Consider the following 19,019-nt stretch of genomic DNA (forward strand, 5'->3'; position numbering starts at 1 on the left):
GAAGCATAACTAGAACAACCAGTGTCAGACAGCTGTTGCCAAGGCAAATAGGACCATGGGGGGCATCAGAAGAGGTCTAGGGGCACATGACGAGAACATCGTCCTTCCTCTTTACAGGTCACTGGTCAGACCACACATGGAATATTGTGGACAGTTTTGGACACCGGTACTCAAGAGGGTACAAAGGCGGCAACTAAAGTAATAAATGGAATGGGCGGACTACAATACCCATAGAGAATATCAAAATTGGGGTTATTTAATTTAGGTAAAAAAGATGTCTGAGGTGATGACCTAATATATCAGGGGTCAGTACAGAGATCTCTCCCATCCTCTATAATACCCGGGACTGTAACAAGGGGGCGCTCTAATAACTATGTACATATATATCAGGGGTCAGTACAGAGATCTCTCCCATCATCTATTATATCCAGGACTGTAACAAGGGGGCGCTCTAATAGCTATATATAATATATCAGGGGTCAGTACAGAGATCTCTCCCATCATCTATTATATCCAGGACTGTAACAAGGGGGCGCTCTAATAACTATGTATAATATATCAGGGGTCAGTACAGAGATCTCTCCCATCATCTATTATATCCAGGACTGTAACAAGGGGGCGCTCTAATAACTATGTATAATATATCAGGGGTCAGTACAGATATCTCTTAATCATCTATTATACCCAGGACTGTAACAAGGAGGTGCTCTAATAACTATGTATAGATATATCAGGGGTCAGTACAGAGATCTCTCCCATCATCTATTATACCCAGGACTGTAACAAGGGGGCGCTCTAATAACTATGTATAATATATCAGGGGTCAGTACAGAGATCTCTCCCATCATCTATTATACCCAGGACTGTAACAAGGGCACGCTCTAATAACTATGTATAATATATCAGAGTATGATAGAGATCTCTCCCATCATCTATTATACCTAGGACTTGAACAAGGGGGCGCTCTAATAACTATGTATAGATATATCAGAGATCAGTACAGAGATCTCTCCCATCATCTATTATACCTAGGACTTGAACAAGGGGGCGCTCTAATAACTATGTATAGATATATCAGGGGTCAGTACAGAGATCTCTCTCATCATCTAGGACTGTAACAAGGGCATCCTCTATGTCTAGAGAAAAGAAGGTTTTCACATGATACAGAAGGGGTTCTTTACTGTAAGAGCAGTGAGTTTGTGGAACTCTCTCCTGAGGACGCGGTGATGGGGATAGGATATAAGAGTAGAAGAGATTCTGGACGTCCTTGAGCGTTACAATATTACATGTTATATCACTGATTACTCAGGACGGCCGGTGATCCGGGGATTATTCCGATTGCCAGATTGGAGTCAGGAAGGAATTTTTTCCTCTAAATAGGAAAAAGTGGCTTCTACCTCATTGGGTTTTTTGCCTTCCTGGATCAACATTGGTGGGTAATAGGCTGACCTAGATGGACAGAGGGCTTTTTTTCGGCTTTACATACTATGTTACCCATTAGTTTCAGCGAGACGCCAGGAGATTGCAGAGTTCAAGTGCTCAGCAGCTTCTGACATGGCCATTAAAATGAAGCAGCAATGCCCTTGGCAGCCATTCCACCCATATAAGGATCTTCAGGACCCTCATTCTTGGCATCAGTGGGAGTCCCAGCACTTGAAACTCCATTGATCAGAAAGTTATTCCCCATCCTGTGGATAGGAGATCACTTTATCGTGGCACAACCCATGTATCACAAAAAAGGAACACCGAGAAGCCTCATTCCAATCCAACAACCCCAATATATAATTTTCACATACACGGATAATGGAGTTCAACTCCGGCGCAGTCACTTGCTTGGCCCGCTCGATGGCTCCAAGGACCTGCTGCTGGTGCTACAAGCAGAACACACAAGATTAGTAGAAGACGACCATGGTTATATCTAACACACAGGTAAGCCAGGCATGGGAAAATGTTCATCCTGTCATGTTTCTACCACTTTCTGCTGTTAATCACTTGATTTCTCCCATAGATGAAAAAACAAAAAACAAGACAAAACAAAAAAAAAGGATGACTACGGTGAGGGAAGTGGGAAGAAAGTGCTGTTTCAGGGTGTGTTCCAGCTAAGCGCTTACAGCGGTGTCAAATGTGCAGTCCTAATGCAGAGTAAGTACTTCAGAGGTTCCTCGCTTCATGACTGCGGAGTGCCGGGGAAAGCTTCCAACTCCTGGATTGTTGGACTCGTAAGGTCCCGGCGCGGCGCTTTTACTTTATGGCGCGGTATATGAGCATAGCTGTGGTGGGACTTGGTTTTTCAGTGTTTCTAAGACAAGTACCCCGTAATTACATCACTTTTCTTCACCAGTGATGGAATCTAGAGGACCATCTGTGTTGCACATATTCCAGCTTCTACAAACCGCAGGTTGTTGCCAAGAATCCCAGTGTTGCCCTCACAAATACAAGAGGCCTACTGTAGCATTCTATGCAATAAAGGGCTTAGCACATGCGGAGAGCCTGCAGGGGTGATACAGGAGACACCTACCTCCTGAGACAGGTACGGCAGCACCTGCGCACAGATCCCATTCAACCGCTTCACGATTTCAGCCTGAGAAAACAACACAGATGGGTCAACTTATGAGAAAAGAGCAAGAATTAGTCATGTCTGAGAGAACTCAGAGTCCAGGAAGCCCCGCCATTACTATTACCACCATGCCAGCAATGGTCAGAAAAATGCCCCATACTGCATCTCCTTGGACTGACGTCTGCAGGATACATAGCGGTCCGGGTCTGTAACTTCATGGCATTCATAGCCTGGTATTGGACGGCTGCTGTCGGACTCCCGCATTACTACTAAGACTCCAGCAGACCTTTCTCCTGTAATTCAGCCTCAGCTGCATTGAACCGACAGGCAGAAAGGAGGATTTCTGCTTAATCCCAGGCTGGATGAAAAATTCGGCATGTCATTATTTTAATATATCGCTTTACTTCCAGCAAATGGTCTTAAGACAGAAGCTTATTGCAGATCTGAACAAGTGGCTGACGGAGACATGTTAGAATATGGCATATGGCTAACGTCAAATGTGTAGGTTCTTATCCCGCAATTAGTGGAAAAACCAGTGAGAACATCACTCGCAGCTCTGCAGGAGCGGTTATAGTCCCACCTCAGGAATCCCATTTCAATGTGCGCAAAAATCATGAAAAACAAACATCTTATGGGTGAGAGCATTCCCAAAAATGCTCCGTTCTCCAGATATGGCAGCTCTTGATTCCTCTGGTTGTTTACTGCTCATTGCCAGGGAAACAGAGCATAACGGTGGCGGATGCCCAGGCTGGTGCACACTCAGAGATCCCGGACATTAGGTTTAGATGAAAGTAGTGCGCACGCGCCGGCCTCCTCCGCCATTTGTTTCCATAGAAGAGGTGGCCCGTTTCCCTGGTAATGAGCAGAAAACATCAAGAGCTGCCATATCTGGAGAACGGAGCATTTTAGAAATAAACGTCTTCTGGGCGAGCGCACGGTTTTAAGATTCTGAACACATTGAAATAAGATTCCCGAGATGGGAGTACCCCTTTAACCCCTTGAGTGGCACGCCCGGAAATTTTCCGGGGACGAGCTCCACTGCTCATAGCAACATAGCCCGGAAGATTTCCGGGCTATGTATCACTATGGGAGCTGCAGAGCACAATGCCACAAGCTGTGACAGTGTGCTCTGCCTGCACAGACCCACACAGAGCAGTGCAAGGGCTTTGAAAAACCAGCAGAAGATATTGCTGATATGTCGGCAATCTCCTGCTTTGTTTACAGGTTGCCATAGAGACCATCGGCTTGTCAGAAGCAAGCCGATGGTCTCTGTGGCAGGGAGAGCTGGTTGTTAGCTGTCAGAGGACAGCTAGGTACCAGCTCTTACAGCAGAGATCAGAGAAAACCTCCGATCTCTGCTGTGTTAACCCTTTACATGCTGCAGTCTATGTGACTGCAGCATGTAAAGGGTTGTCACTGCAGCATGTAAAGGGCTGTCACCATCGGACCCCCGGAATGTGATCAGGGGTCCTGATGGGTCCCTGTGGAAGTCCCCTAAAGGGACAAAAAAAAAAAAATTTTTTTAAATTAAAAAAAAAAAGTAAAAAAATTAAAAAAATAAAAAAAACACTTGTCTCCATTTACTTTGTAAAAAATCAAAAATACAATCACACATGTGGTATCCATGCGTCATAATGACCCAGAGAAGTTAATGCATTATTTAACCCCTTAATGACATGGCCCCTTTTTTCTTTTTTCCCCATTTCTTTTTTTCCTCCCCCCTGTTTAAAAAATCACAACTTGTCCCGCAAAAAACAAGCCCTCATATGGCCGTGTCAATGGAAAAATGAAAAAGTTATGGCTCTTGAGACGCAACTGCAAAATTAGTTGAAATTCAATGATTAGACCATTTTAAAAAACCTGCCCTGGTGGGCACGACAGGGTGGTAGGAAACCCGCCACTCAAGGGGTTAATGTGTAGGCTCTAAGAACAGCAGACATTGTATAACTAAACGTAGGGTGGAACTCCCTCCTTACGGCAGTTAGCACTTCTGCCTTACAGTGCTATTGCCAAGGGCTTGAGCCAACAGTCATGATTGGCATGCCAACTGGCGTCACCATGAACTGGGCCATATTATGTCTTTTTGCATCTGCATACCTAGAATATGGATATAAAATGTCAAAACTTCAGCAAAGTATTAAATTAGGCGATCAGAAAGGCCAAGTCCCCGGCACTACATACAGTGCGTCCCAGAAGCCTTGGTGGGGTTTCAAGTGATTGTACTGCTGGAATGAAACAGCAAACAAGTGTCAAATAAAAGTCTCCAAATCTGTGAGCCAGAAGTCATGGAGGGGGTTCCAAAAATGAACTAGTATTATACAGAACATGCTGCATATTAACAAGACCCTTCAAATAGATTTCTCCACATGTTTATGGACGTTCGATGCGGCTCTGAAAGCCTCTAACCGCTAGTCCACTTCCTGCCGCACTCGACCAAGATCAGGAGCAACAGATTCAATATCCTCCCCGATTAACCATCCAAGTGTTGAAGGTTCTGAACATAAACACTGTAGACACAACAAACCCAGAGGGTCCTGAGAGCGCGGGGCCACCCAGCGCCATGGAGAGGCCTCACTAAGAAGTTCTGCAACTATCCCGGCTTAGTGTGAAGGGGCACCATATTGCTGAAAATCACACTCAGTAACCCCTTAAGGACCAGACAGCTTTTAGGGATTTTAACCATGTGGTGGTTTAACTGCCCTTTTTTCTTCCATCAGCTACCAAAATTATTTTAGCTGCGTTTAACACCCCCCCCCCCCCCCCACCCCCCAGAGAAATATAGGGCATTTTTTTTATATATATATATCTTTTTCACTGACTTTTTCCTCGGGGGGTAAAAAGCTTAAAAAAAAAAATTAATAATTTTTTTTCTTTTAATTCCTATATTAACACTAAAATAAAGTACAGGATCGGGTTCCTCATTTTGTTTCGGACGGCCTGGTATATATGTATGGTTTTGGATTACAGGGAGCATACTGCGATGGTTTGGGCTAGCAGCTGCTTTGGGTTATTTTCTTTTTTATGTATATATTTTTATTTTCTAAATTTTTTTTTTTACCCATTTATGCAATTGTGAGAGGGTGAGACAGCCTCCAATATGTGTACATTGTTGTTGTTACTGTAAATAGTCCCCTACTGTGTGTTTTACTATTTGTCCACAAGAGGTCGCTGTTCTGCAGAAAAGATGATGGTCAAGCTGTGAGGTGACAGGACCATGGTAGCCTGTGATTGGAGCACCCGTTGCCTGGTTACAGCGTGCGCACGGGAGGAGAGAAAATTAAAAGCGTGCGTACACTGAGTTGGGCAGTTGGTCGAGGAAGCCATTTTGAGTGGAGCTACGGAAGAGGGACAGAGGTCGTATCCTGAAGGGATCGGAGCTACAGCGGATTCAGATGCCCGCTGGATGGGAGAAGACTTGCTGCCGGGGATGTTGCTGAACAACCGGAGCGAGACTGGATATTGTGTGGACAATACTGGATGCCGCTGAGGAAGTGAGTAACGGCTCTCTGCGGTACCGCACGCTGTTCTGGAGGAGCCCCTCATCCGTCTAGACTTTTTGGCTGATCATACAGCAGACCGGTCTACGTGCAGCAAGACACCATATTTTGGCGCCAAGTTACTTGGGACTGCATTTTGGCCTGTAGTTAGATTAGGTAGGGTTATGGACCATGTCAGGCCACACTTCAGCTGTCAGTAAGAAGCTTCTGGAGAACATTCACCTGGCTATAGAGCCGCTGTTCTTTATACATATCCCTTATTGTATTGGGTCTGGGGGGATAGAGTCAGTGTGGGTAAGCTGTAAGCTGTTGTGCTGCACCGCCGGTACTCAGATCGCTCTCCCTTTCCTTTGTTCCTTAGTAGCGGTATTAATAGGTAACAAGGGGCAGGATTATTTAGGCCTGCCCGTTAGGTAAAAGCATAGTTTATTATAGTAGCGCCCTTTGGGGAGTACAGCGCTGTACAGCACAAGGGCCTCCGCCATCTGGCTGAGTGTATGTGAGTTTTGCTGGGTTACCCATTGTTTGTGGTCACGTGGGCGACAGGGCTTTAGTAAAATTCGGTTTGCCCCTGAACTGGTGTCAGAGACGTTTTTCTTGTTCGTGACTTCGCTGTATCCTGGGGAGCCCACCCCGGTACACGGCTTACACAATTATTTATTTTTTTACAATATGTGCCCCGTGACGTCATACAAGACCTCTGAGGGACAGTCACATGTTTTTTTTAACCTTTCTTTTTTTGACACTTTCCCACTTAGCTGGGGTATCCATAGGGGCCGCATCCATAGGACCCCAGTTACAGGGGAAAACATCCCCCTGTAGTGACAATAGTCGCTGGCAGAGCTGATCAGGGTCAGCTAGGACCCTGCAGCTTTGCTGTGCAAGGGGATCCCGGTCATGTGACAACCGGCTAGTCTAGTGGAAGTAATACTTCCACTATCACTTCTTAGTACATAGCGCTCAGTGAGGGGGTGGCGTACGGGACCCCCGAACATTGGGGGATTTAAGTGCCGCTGCCATAATAGACAGCAGCATTTAAAGGATTAACAGCCCCGATCGGCCACGCGGCTTGTCGGGGCTGTTGCTGTGGGTGTCAGCTGTATGGAGGGAGGTCGCAGCGTGATCTCCCTTCATACACAACCTGAAGCTGCAGGAGGTAAAACACTACAGGACAGTCACCAAGGGGTTAAGAAGATCCAGATGGTATGGTTAGCAATCACCAAGGCGAGCCGCACGTTACAACCGGCGTTCACAGCCAGTAAAATGGGGACATTTCAGAACTTCGCACAGTTGTTTCTGGAAGGCTAGTAGTCAGGCTCATGTATACAACGATTTCTTTGGACCTCAGGTGTAACTTCCTTGAAGGTCTTCTACTTGGCCCAACAGTTGGCCTTCTTGAAGGCGGTTTGTCCAGTAATTGTCCCATATCTCTACTGTCTATCCCAACGCCGAATGAGGTTTACGTGTGGCGGTCTTGTTACACACGTGATGGTACCGTGTCGCACACAAGTCAGCCGTTCAAGTTTTGCTAGCCACGAAGCACAGCGCACTTTCCTTTGAAGGGCTCCATCTTGTGCGTTATCATCATGCACGAACGCCTAATCGAGACAGAAAACATTTACTAATACTGAGTAAAAGTCACAGAGCGAACTGCGACAAAAGTCCTAAAATGTGCCAGACCCATCAGGGTGCGTCACGGTGGCTGGTAAGGATGACACATTAAGAGCGTGTGGTCTTTATACTGCGGTTAGTTGGCTTAGTTTACGCTGGCAAGTGGGCTGCCGGTTTGTGCTGTTTGCCTCAGTTTAGATCAGATCCACTTTTTTCGGACAAGTCAGAAACAGTCTTATAACCGTAGTAAATGTAGTGCCAAACATGCCAGATAGTTTTCTGGCCCAGTTTGCACCAAAAGCTCATATTTTGAGTAGTAAATCCGCCCCTTTGTCTTTCATTTGTTGCCAGCTTCGTGCGTCCCCCATTCCTCGCAGACAAGAGTCGGCCACTGTGATAGTCTGTCAATTTTTAACTGTAGTCAAAAAACTTTATGTGGCCAAAGTCTGCCACGTGGGCTGCCTGTATGCGTGAGCCGCTTCAGGGTGTTCACACACAGCAGATACGATGCCATCTGCAGCTATAGGCACTACCCGTTCTGCATGCCCGTGTGGTGCCGCAGACACAATGTTCTCCTGTTGCAACATTTGACCATCATTCGGAAAGAGGTCGGACACATTTAACCTTTTTTGCCCACAAGTCAGAAAAGATTTTTTAGAGATGAACCATTATTTTTACATAAATAAAAGCTATCACTATATATTTTATGAAGTCCCAGCTTATAAATCCAAAAACACCTGCAGGTGGGGGTCCGCTGCCAAGGACCCCACTGATCGGCAGTTTACATGCTGCTGTGACCGACGAGTGACAGCGCTGTCCACAGTGTGGTGGCCTAGTTTTAAGTTATTGCAGCGCTCTCCCATTCACTATCGACAGTGCTGTTTGCAGGATGGAATCCGCTAATCTGCGGGGTCTCCACTGACAGACCACCACAGATGCGCTATTGACCCATCATAAGCATAGGACAATAGTTTTGCTCATGGAAAATCCTTTTTAGGGTAAGTTCACATGGGGTGTAAACTCTACCGAATGTCCACTGTGGAAACATTCTACAGCACTTCCCCATACAAACCCCAATGGTAGGTGCGGATTGTGAGCAGGAATCGGAGCCAATAGTAGCTACATCACACCGCCAGCAGTTTTTTTAGTGGACGCCAAGCCACTGGTCAGGTGATGCAGAAGTGGAACCACATGACCAGCAGCTCGGCGCTCACTATCGGCTGGCGGGGGACCTCTGACAGCACCATATATTCCAAGGTGAGGGGAAGTGATAACGTTACTAAAAATTACCTGTGAGCGCAGCTGATTCTTGGTCACAATCCACACCATGGATACAGATGACGACACGGGGTTTGGATGCGGAAACACTGCAGAATTTTCCACCCCATGTGAACATACCCTAAAAAAGGTCCAGCTTCATCCAGAGGAATCGGCTGCTGCATGGTTCTGTGGCAGAAGCCGTTCTCCAGACCCCCCCCCCCCCCCCTCTGTCCGTGTTCGCACCTTCGGTATTCCCCTCTCTGTATAACCTTGCAGAGCTCCCATCAGCTTGACTAGCTCGCCTCTGTTCAGGTGATCGAGCAGTGGGGAACTAAGCACCTCGGCCTTGCTTTCAGCCTCTGGCCATTGCCTCCAGGAGAGCTCCACCAGCTCACAGACGGGAACCCATCAGTCTTCATCTTGCCCAAACCTCCAGCACCTCACCCACATTACAGAGATTCTCATCTTATTCTTTTAGCCATTTTCTCTGAAGTGTGGCCCAGTCTCAGAGGAGCGCTGACTGTGCCGCTATGGGAACGGCCCCCATGGCTTCTCCCAATGGACGACTTTTTAAATACTTCAGTCTCTGAAGCAGCGGCCTGGACTGTCGCCCTTGGTTTAGGCAGCATGAAGCTCCTGGCACGTTCCTTTAAAAAGGCAAATCTCCTGGAGCAGAATACAAAGTGGATCAGCGGAGGCATCGCACTCATTGGGTCGCTGGACAAAAGGCACCAAGGACGGTTTTTGCTTTTGATACAGTTTTGCACCGAAGATTCAAAAGAAATGTGAAATATAAAATGGAAACCCTTCTACGTCCTGCCGGAGCCACTTCTGGCGGCGGGTCACAAGCCGGCACTACGGGGCGCTCCTGTACGGTGGATCTGCAGATTTCACTCACCTCTTCAAACTTAATATTAAGTAAAAAGGGTGAAATCCACACAAAAACTAGAAGTAAACCTCCAAGTAAAACAACCTTTAGAAGCAGGAGGTATTCTCAAAAGTTACCCAGATACTATATCCACAAATACGGACAGCGGCTATGAACAATACTACTGTAGGTCAAAAATATCTGCAGTGTGTCAAGTTATGCCGGTCATGGATTGGCTGCAGGTTCTCTCCATCGAGTTCAATGGGAGGAGCACAAAGTACACAAATCCAGAACTGTTGCCTATTACCCGCAGCCAAGTAAGGACCACTTCATATAACAAGCGCAATTGAATGCGGACCTCATAGCCTGTAATGCCGATCTTGGGGGAGAGGGCATTGCTGGAGGTCAGCACAAACTGGGATTGGAGCAGAGAGAAGATCTCTCCCCCCCCCCCCCCCATAAGAGTTCTACCAAGGGGTGCGGATTTTCTGCTGTAGAATCTCCAACTAATTCGGAGCCTTCCTGTGAAGGGTTAACGATCCCTGCACTCACCTGTTTGTGCATCTCAATGTTCAGTCCATAGGACATTTCGTAATACTGTGAAGAGAAAGCAGATAGACATGGATATAAATATATATGACTACAAGTGCCAGAAGTAGAGCCGATGTCTGCCGCCGCGGGACCCCAACAGTTATTACCAGCAGTAGATGCGATGAGGACGCGGTATGAAGGCCATAACATGCGAGGGGGGCTTCCCTTCCGAGTGGTTTCACTGCCCTACAGACTGCGCCTCCCAGAGGATGAAAGTCAAATAACTCTGAACCTTTCGCTTCGATGGAAACCCTTTAATGGAACCTGTTGGTATCTTTACCGATGTAGACCAAGAGCGGCTCTGTGCCATTACCGTCCTCGCCCACAACTCTTCTTGTACGACCGTTGATAAACGCGTACCCCAGTAATCGCAGTGTAACGTATTCCTGCGCCACAGATAAATGAGTCAGAGTGGTCCGCTGGGCCGGCCGAATGTCTGTGCTAGCCGCTTGTCTGGCCCAAAAGACCGCCCCATCGTCTCCTTCACAGCGCCGCAAAGCCTTACTGAAGTGCTGGGAATTCATCTACAGGCCATCTGTCCCGCCAGAACGGCTCTACGACCGGCTCCCTTTACCTTACACCATTTATCTGTATGGCTTACCAAGATGGCGGTCTGGGGTCCTCAAGCATAAAGTCATTGTTACACGAGTTCCCTTGGGGGTCAGTGGGGTTTACACACCCAGGGTCTGGGATTCAACAAATTGACCGATTGTTCAACTTTGATGGTGAAGAGATCACAGATGTCTTTACGATGTCTAGTAATCGCCACGTTATCAAGTTCATGTCAAATCGAAGAGAGTCATGGAGGAACTTACTATAGCCAACTACCAGAGAGTGTGGCAGGAACACTACTTGTAAGACTATTGTACAATCTGTTCACACACAGCAATTTCTTGACTATACAATCCAAGTCTCTGGAACTCCTGAAGAAATGCTTCAAGGGCCGCTGCAGCGAAAAACACTTTTTTCCTTCCCTGCCCTCCTCACCGGTCACACTCCGGAGGTCTCACCTGAGTATTCCGGCCACTTCCCTCCAGTGCGGCCCCCTGTTTGCCACCATCCTTTTATTTTCACTTTCAATCAATCCCATGATGCATCAGCACTGCATTAGCTAAGGTTATACTATTCTTGCCTGCAGGGGGAACTGTTTAATCATTGTCTTCTATATTCTTCTAAAATAAGCTACAATCAGGAGGATGAGCGGTGATCTCCTCTCTTATACCTGTGTGACAGGAACTGTAAGATAATCATCAGTAACTGTGTCCCCCTGTAGGCAGTTTTTGTAGTAGATCCACGTGACAGCATCACGCAGAACTGGGATCACGTGACCATCTAGGGGGGAGGTAGGCCATGAGGTTCAAGCAGATTAATAAAAACAGCCACCGGAGTGCTCCTTTAAGTGGCCGACTAAGTCTTTATGGAGATGACCAATTGCCTACTGGAAATAATCCGAAAAGCCGACCGCTCAGCACTATAGGAGTGCATAAGCCCACCCTTAGCTAGACATTAAGACAACACCTTCATGGTCGGCTGCAAAACGGCAAGCTTATGTGCAGAAGTAGCAATCATTACCTTGACAACACGTTAACACGTCTGACTTGACCCCGCTAGTTCAGCTACATAAGACTATAATTACATTGCCAATTTAGTCCTCAGAATGAGGGGAGACCAACGACCTACAGATGTGGCCACACTAGATCGGTTACTAACAGCAACATCAAGGCCTGAAAGAGTTAAAAAGAAAATCCTCCTCCGTTTGGGAAGCTGCCCCCCTCCTCCTCCTCCCCAAAGTCTGACCTCTTTGTCTTACAAGACCCAGAAAGATTTTTAGGCAGATTTACACTACTGCTGGCCGGCTCCCCCCCACCCGGGAACAAGCAGCTGTCTGGAAGTGAATGAATGGCATAACCCCACAAGAGAGGGATAAGCCAGAGACCTGCTGAGAGGGGAAGAGTAGGGGGCAGGAGGGGGAGGGAGCGAGGGGGATTTAGTTTTTGGCAGCCAGTTCTAAACTACTCAAACTCTGGTTACTAAGTCTTGGCTCTCCAATGTAACCCCTTCGCAGCAGCGCTCCTGCGCTGTTAGTAATGGCAGCCAGGAACACAACAATGCCTCCGCACAAGCGCCGTTTGTTTACACTTACTGGCATTACGGTCCCTTGAGGTGGATTTTAGGAGGCAAGGATCATTACCCCATATAAAAACAGGAAGCTCTCTGTAATTGCCCTCAGGGGTTAATGCGGAGCCGCGGCGCTGCTGGCTGCTTAAACATCTGCAGCTACATCTTGGCAGACATAATTAAAGACCTAATTGCCCTGAACGGAGAGAGTAAAGAGCTTCTCCGAGGGGAGAAAATAAGGGAGGCCTCCTAAATTGGTCACAAAAACTTGGCGTCAGCGAGGACCCTTGAATGAGAAGTCGGCCTCTTAAGTGGGAATAAAATTATGCAAATTGTGTCAAATACATTTGTAACACACAGAGGCTGGATACCGGGAGCCCCCCCCCCCGAAGTCCAGAGGAGGGGGCCGCAGTCTGCTGGAATGACCACCCAGCTCTTATAATACTTCACTCCCAGAACTCGCTAGAAGTTGGGCAACGAACCCCCGCCAGCTCCCAGGGGAGGCTGCAGAGGACATGGGGTATCACAGGGCACCCATTACAGGGGTATGTCAGGTACGTCACCTACTTTTAAGCTAAGGTTATGAGCTGAAAGTAGGTGGCCCGCCGCGTCCGGTGATGCAAGTGTTATACTCCCTGGTGTCAGCACTGAAGACAACCATTCAATACATTGAGTTTCGCTGCTAAGTAGTCCGCTCAATATAAAATTGGAATGGGAGTTGTGTCCCAACATCACCTGACAGTCTGCAATAGGCCAACTTATGTCTAGTGTGCATGAAGAACGTACAGCGGTTGTACCAATATCAAAACCCCCAGCGATCACAGCGATGAGGGTCCTTGTCCCAAGAGGACTGTAAGCACCTGGAGTGACGGCACACCGGCACAAGTCTCCGGTCAGTAGAGGGGATGTCACTGGTAGCCACTTGCCGGTCCATTGATAGACATCAGTAATTACTGATCTGCACACATTATAGGGGCTTGTGAAGCCACGACCCGAGGAGGCCTTCACACCTTTATCCACATATCCTACATGTAGATGTCACCCTAAGGCTGGGTTCTCACAGGGCGGATTCTCGGCGGAAATCTTGTGTTTGGCTGCAGCGAAAAACCGCAAGATTTCCGCCGCTGCAAAACCCGCGGCGGCTTTGAAGCGGCCTGCCTGCTTGCTCTTCCGCTGCGGCCGGCGCTCCCATAGAGGAAAACGCGACCGCAGCGGATAAAAAAGAGAGGACATGCTGCGGTCGTCAAATCCGCGCCGCAGCAGATTTGCCAACCTGTGTGGACGAGATTTCTGAGAAATCTCGTCCACATGGCTGGTTAATCCCGGGATTAGCGGCCGCATGCGGATTTGCCGCGACGAAATTCCGCACGGAATTTCCGCGGCAAATCCGCCCTGTGTGAACCCAGCCTTAGGGTATGTTCACACGACAGAGATAGCTGCAGAATCTTCTGCCTCAGAAACAGTGTCAGAACCCACGGCTTTTTGCTGCGGATCCACTCGCGGAAATTGTTTTGTCGATCGGCAAATCCCCGCGCTGAATGTGACGTTCTCATCTATTTTTGTGATTATATAACATTCCCGCGTTACTTCTTGAACGCACCCTAAAATCCAGGTGTAAGCCGTGCAGATTTTGGTGCGGATTTCTGAGACTGCAGGACCCGCCACTTACAGGGCTGGCGCAGCCTGGCATTGTACCCGCTACAACCACTCTAAGCCCAGATATCTGTAAGCCAAAGCCTGACTCAGAAGAGCAGAGGTGCAAATGCGGCTACAATGCAGCTCACCGCGGCAATAATTTTTCTCCGCAGCTGACTAGTCCTCTGCGTGCCACAAAGAGTTAAACCCACTGCTGTATTCCCTTGCTATTGGTTTGGGAGGCGCCAGAGTTCACATGATAGAGCCGTCCAACACCCCGCTTCTGACTACTTACCATGACGTAGTGCCGCTGCATCTCCGATTTCTCGCTGGCCAACTTGTCACATTCCAGTTTAAGACTGAAATACATAAATAATGTGTTAGCGGATGGCAGAGCTGATGGGCCACATCGGGGCTCTGAGTGCCGCATGCTGACATTTATCTAGAACTAGCTGATATACCCGGCTTCGCCCAAGTTAATTTGGTACTGGTGTTTATCTGGTGTTCACACGGAAAAGCTTATGAAGTCGTGGTTACTTTAGAGATACCGAGGAAAAAAAATATGTTCACCATTTTGCATAGTTCTCTGCGTTACCCAGGAAACACCACGTGGAGGTAACCATGCGACGTTTCCTTTATATAAAATGACATCAGGAAGTGAGAGAATTCTATTACGTACATAAAATTTGAACACTAATTCTTTTGCGCTTAGAATTGAATAATCGAGTTGGGACCCATTAACTTTTCATATTTATGACATAATCAATGCTCGTGCCAAATTTCATGTTTCAGCGGGCGGGCGGGCGAGTCGGCGGGCGGGCGAGTCGGCGGGCGGGCGAGTCGGCGGGCGGGCGGGCGAGTCGGCGGGCGGGCGGGCGAGTCGGCGGGCGGGCGGGCGAGTCGGCGGGCGAGTCAGCCAGTCTGTGAAGCATGGTGGAGAGCGGTACAATGAGTGTCTGCAGGCAGCAGTGAAGCATGGTATCGAGCGGTACAATAATGAGTGTCTGCAGGCAGCAGTGAAGCATGGTGGAGAGCGGTATAATAATGAGTGTCTGCAGGTAGTAGTAAAGCATGGTAGAGAGCGGTACAATAATGAGTGTCTGCAGGCAGCAGTGAAGCATGGTGGAGAGCGGTACAATAATGAGTGTCTGCAGGTAGCAGTGAAGCATGGTGGAGAGGGTACAATAATGAGTGTCTGCAGGCAGCAGTGAAGCATGGTGGAGAGCGGTACAATAATGAGTGTCTGCAGGCAGCAGTGAAGCATGGTGGAGAGCAGTACAATAATGAGTGTGTGCAGCTAGTAGTGAAGCATAGTCGAGCGGCAGAATAATGAGTGTCTGCAGGTAGTAATGAAGCATGGTGGAGAGCGGTACAATAATGAGTGTCTGCAGGCAGCAGTGAAGCATGGTGGAGCGATACATTAATGAGTGTCTGCAGGTAGCACTGAAGCATGGTGGAGAGCGGTATAATGAGTGTCTGCAGGTAGCACTGAAGCATGGTGGAGAGCGGTATAATAATGAGTGTCTGCAGGCAGCAGTGAAGCATGGTGGAGAGCAGTACAATATTGAGTCTGCAGGTAGTAGTGAAGCATGGTAGAGAGCGGTATAATGAGTGTCTGCAGGTAGTAGTAAAGCATAGCCGAGCGGTATAATAATGAGTGTCTGCAGGTAGTCGTGATGCATGGTGGAGAGCGGTACAATAATGAGTGTCTGCAGGTAGACTAGTGAAGCATGGTGGAGAGCGGTACAATAATGAGTGTCTGCAGGCAGCAGTAAAGCATGGTGGAGAGCAGTACAATAATGAGTGTCTGCAGGCAGCAGTGAAGCATGGAGGAGAGCGGTACAATATTGAGTGTCTGCAGGTAGTAGTGAAGCAAGGTGGAGAGCAGTACAATAATGAGTGTCTGCAGGCAGCATTAAAGCATGGTAGAGCGGTATAAAAATGTGTCTGCAGGTAGTGGTGAAGCATGGTAGAGAGCGGTACAATAATGAGTGTCTGCAGGTAGCAGTGAAGCATGGTGGAGAGCGGTACACTAATGAGTGTCTGCAGGCAGCAGTGAAGCATGGTGGAGAGCAGTACAATAATGAGTGTCTGCAGGTAGCATTGAAGCATGGTGGAGAGCGGTACAATAATTAGTGTCTGCAGGCAGCAGTGAAGCATGGTGGAGAGCGGTACAATAATGAGTGTCTGCAGGCAGCAGTGAAGCATGTTGGAGAGCGGTATAATAATGACTGTCTGCAGGTAGTAGTGAAGCATGGTAGAGAGCGGTATAATGAGTGTCTGCAGGTAGTAGTGAAGCATAGACGAGCGGTATAATAATGAGTGTCTGCAGGCAGCAGTGAAGCATGGTAGAGAGCAGTATAATAATGTGTCTGCAGGTAGTAGAGAAGCATGGTGGAGAGCAGTATAATAATGTGTCTGCAGGTAGTAGAGAAGCATGGTGGAGAGCAGTACAATATTGAGTGTCTGCAGGCAGCAGTGAAGCATGGTAGAGAGCAGTACAATAATGAGTGTCTGCAGGCAGCAGTGAAGCATGGTAGAGAGCAGTATAATAATGAGTGTCTGCAGGCAGCAGTGAAGCATGGTGGAGAGCGGTACAATATTGAGTGTCTGCAGGTAGTAGTGAAGCATGGTGGAAAGCAGTACATTAATGAGCGTCTGCAGGCAGCACTGAAGCATGGTGGAGCGATACATTAATGAGTGTCTGCAGGCAGCAGTGAAGCATGGTGGAGAGCGGTACAATAATGAGTGTCTGCAGGGAGCAGTGAAGCATGGTAGAGAGTGGTATAATGTGTCTGCAGGCAGCAGTGAAGCATGGTGGAGAGCAGTACACTAATGAGTGTCTGCAGGCAGCAGTAAAGCATGGTGGAGAGCGGTATAATAATGAGTGTCTGCAGGCAGCAGTGAAGCACGGTGGAGAGCGGTACATTAATGGGTGTCTGCAGGCAGCAGTGAAGCATGGTGGAGAGCGGTACATTAATGAGTGTCTGCAGGCAGCAGTGAAGCATGGTGGAGCGGTACATTAATGAGTGTCTGCAGGTAGCAGTGAAGCATGGTGGAGAGCGGTACAATAATGAGTGTCTGCAGGCAGCAGTGAAGCATGTTGGAGAGCGGTACATTAATGAGTGTCTGCAGGTAGCAGTGAAGCATGGTGGAGAGCGGTACAATAATGAGTGTCTGCAGGCAGCAGTGAAGCATGGTAGAGAGCAGTATAATAATGTGTCTGCAGGTAGTAGAGAAGCATGGTGGAGAGCAGTACAATGATGAGTGTCTGCAGGCAGCAGTGAAGCATGATGGAGAGAGGTACAAGAGTGAGTGTCTGCAGGCAGCAGTGAAGCATGGTGGAGAGCAGTACAATAATGAGTGTCTGCAGGCAGCAGTGAAGCATGGTGGAGAGCGGTACAATATTGAGTGTCTGCAGGTAGTAGTGAAGCATGGTGGAGAGCGGTACAATAATGAGTGTCTGCAGGTAGCAGTGAAGCATGGTGGAGAGCGGTACATTAATGAGTGTCTGCAGGCAGCAGTGAAGCATGGTGGAGAGCAGTACAATAATGAGTGTCTGCAGGTAGCAGTGAAGCATGGTGGAGAGTGGTATAATAATGAGTGTCTGCAGGCAGCAGTGAAGCATGTTGGAGAGCGGTATAATAATGAGTGTCTGCAGGTAGTAGTGAAGCATGGTGGAAAGCAGTACATTAATGAGTGTCTGCAGGCAGCAGTGAAGCATGGTGAAGAGCGGTACAATATTGAGTGTCTGCAGGTAGTAGTGAAGCATGGTGGAGAGCGGTACAATAATGAGTGTCTGCAGGTAGCAGTGAAGCATGGTGGAGAGCGGTACATTAATGAGTGTCTGCAGGCAGCAGTGAAGCATGGTGGAGAGCAGTACAATAATGAGTGTCTGCAGGTAGCAGTGAAGCATGGTGGAGAGTGGTATAATAATGAGTGTCTGCAGGCAGCAGTGAAGCATGTTGGAGTGCGGTATAATAATGACTGTCTGCAGGTAGTAGTGAAGCATGGTAGAGAGCGGTATAATGAGTGTCTGCAGGTAGTAGTGAAGCATAGACGAGCGGTATAATAATGAGTGTCTGCAGGTAGTAGTGAAGCATGGTGGAGAGCGGTACAATAATGTGTCTGCAGGCAGCAGTGAAGCATGGTGGAGAGCGGTACAATAATGAGTGTCTGCAGGCAGCAGTGAAGCATGGTGGAGAGCGGTACAATAATGAGTGTCTGCAGGCAGCAGTGAAGCATGGTGGAGAGCGGTACAATAATGAGTGTCTGCAGGCAGCAGTGAAGCATGGTGGAGAGCGGTACAATAATGACTGTCTGCAGGCAGCAGTGAAGCATGGTGGAGAGCGGTACAATAATGAGTGTCTGCAGGCAGCAGTGAAGCATGGTGGAGAGCGGTACAATAATGAGTGTCTGCTGGCAGCAGTGAAGCATGGTGGAGAGCGGTACAATAATGAGTGTCTACAGGCAGCAGTGAAGCATGGTGGAGAGCGGTACAATAATGAGTGTCTGCAGGTAGTAGTGAAGCATGGTGGAGAGCGGTACAATAATGAGTGTCTGCAGGTAGTAGTGAAGCATGGTGGAGAGTGGTACAATAATGAGTGTCTGCAGGTAGTAGTGAAGCATGGTGGAGAGCAGTACAATAATGAGTGTCTGCAGGTAGCAGTGAAGCATGGTGGAGAGCGGTATAATAATGACTGTCTGCAGGTAGTAGTGAAGCATGGTAGAGAGCGGTATAATGAGTGTCTGCAGGTAGTAGTGAAGCATGGTGGAGAGCGGTACAATAATGTGTCTGCAGGCAGCAGTGAAGCATGGTGGAGAGCGGTACAATATTGAGTGTCTGCAGGTAGTAGTGAAGCATGGTGGAGCGATACATTAA

The 19,019-nt window shown here is 48.0% G+C and overlaps 1 protein-coding gene across 2 annotated transcripts in view; it reads right to left on the reverse strand.

The window, feature by feature from the left end:
* Nucleotides 1–19,019, reverse strand: part of TLE5 (TLE family member 5, transcriptional modulator) — a 55,529-nt gene that overhangs the window by 8,139 nt on the left and 28,371 nt on the right. For both annotated transcript variants that reach the window (XM_066604674.1, XM_066604673.1), the window contains exons 3-6: nucleotides 14,433–14,496; nucleotides 10,346–10,390; nucleotides 2,519–2,581; nucleotides 1,797–1,871 (exon numbers count right to left, since the gene is read on the reverse strand). In XM_066604674.1, the coding sequence (XP_066460771.1) occupies nucleotides 1,797–1,871; nucleotides 2,519–2,581; nucleotides 10,346–10,390; nucleotides 14,433–14,496 (247 nt within the window). The remainder of the gene's footprint in view (nucleotides 1–1,796; nucleotides 1,872–2,518; nucleotides 2,582–10,345; nucleotides 10,391–14,432; nucleotides 14,497–19,019) is intronic.

The sequence above is a fragment of the Eleutherodactylus coqui genome, chromosome 5 (assembly GCF_035609145.1).
Source record: "Eleutherodactylus coqui strain aEleCoq1 chromosome 5, aEleCoq1.hap1, whole genome shotgun sequence".
In the NCBI taxonomy this organism is placed as follows: domain Eukaryota; kingdom Metazoa; phylum Chordata; class Amphibia; order Anura; family Eleutherodactylidae; genus Eleutherodactylus; species Eleutherodactylus coqui.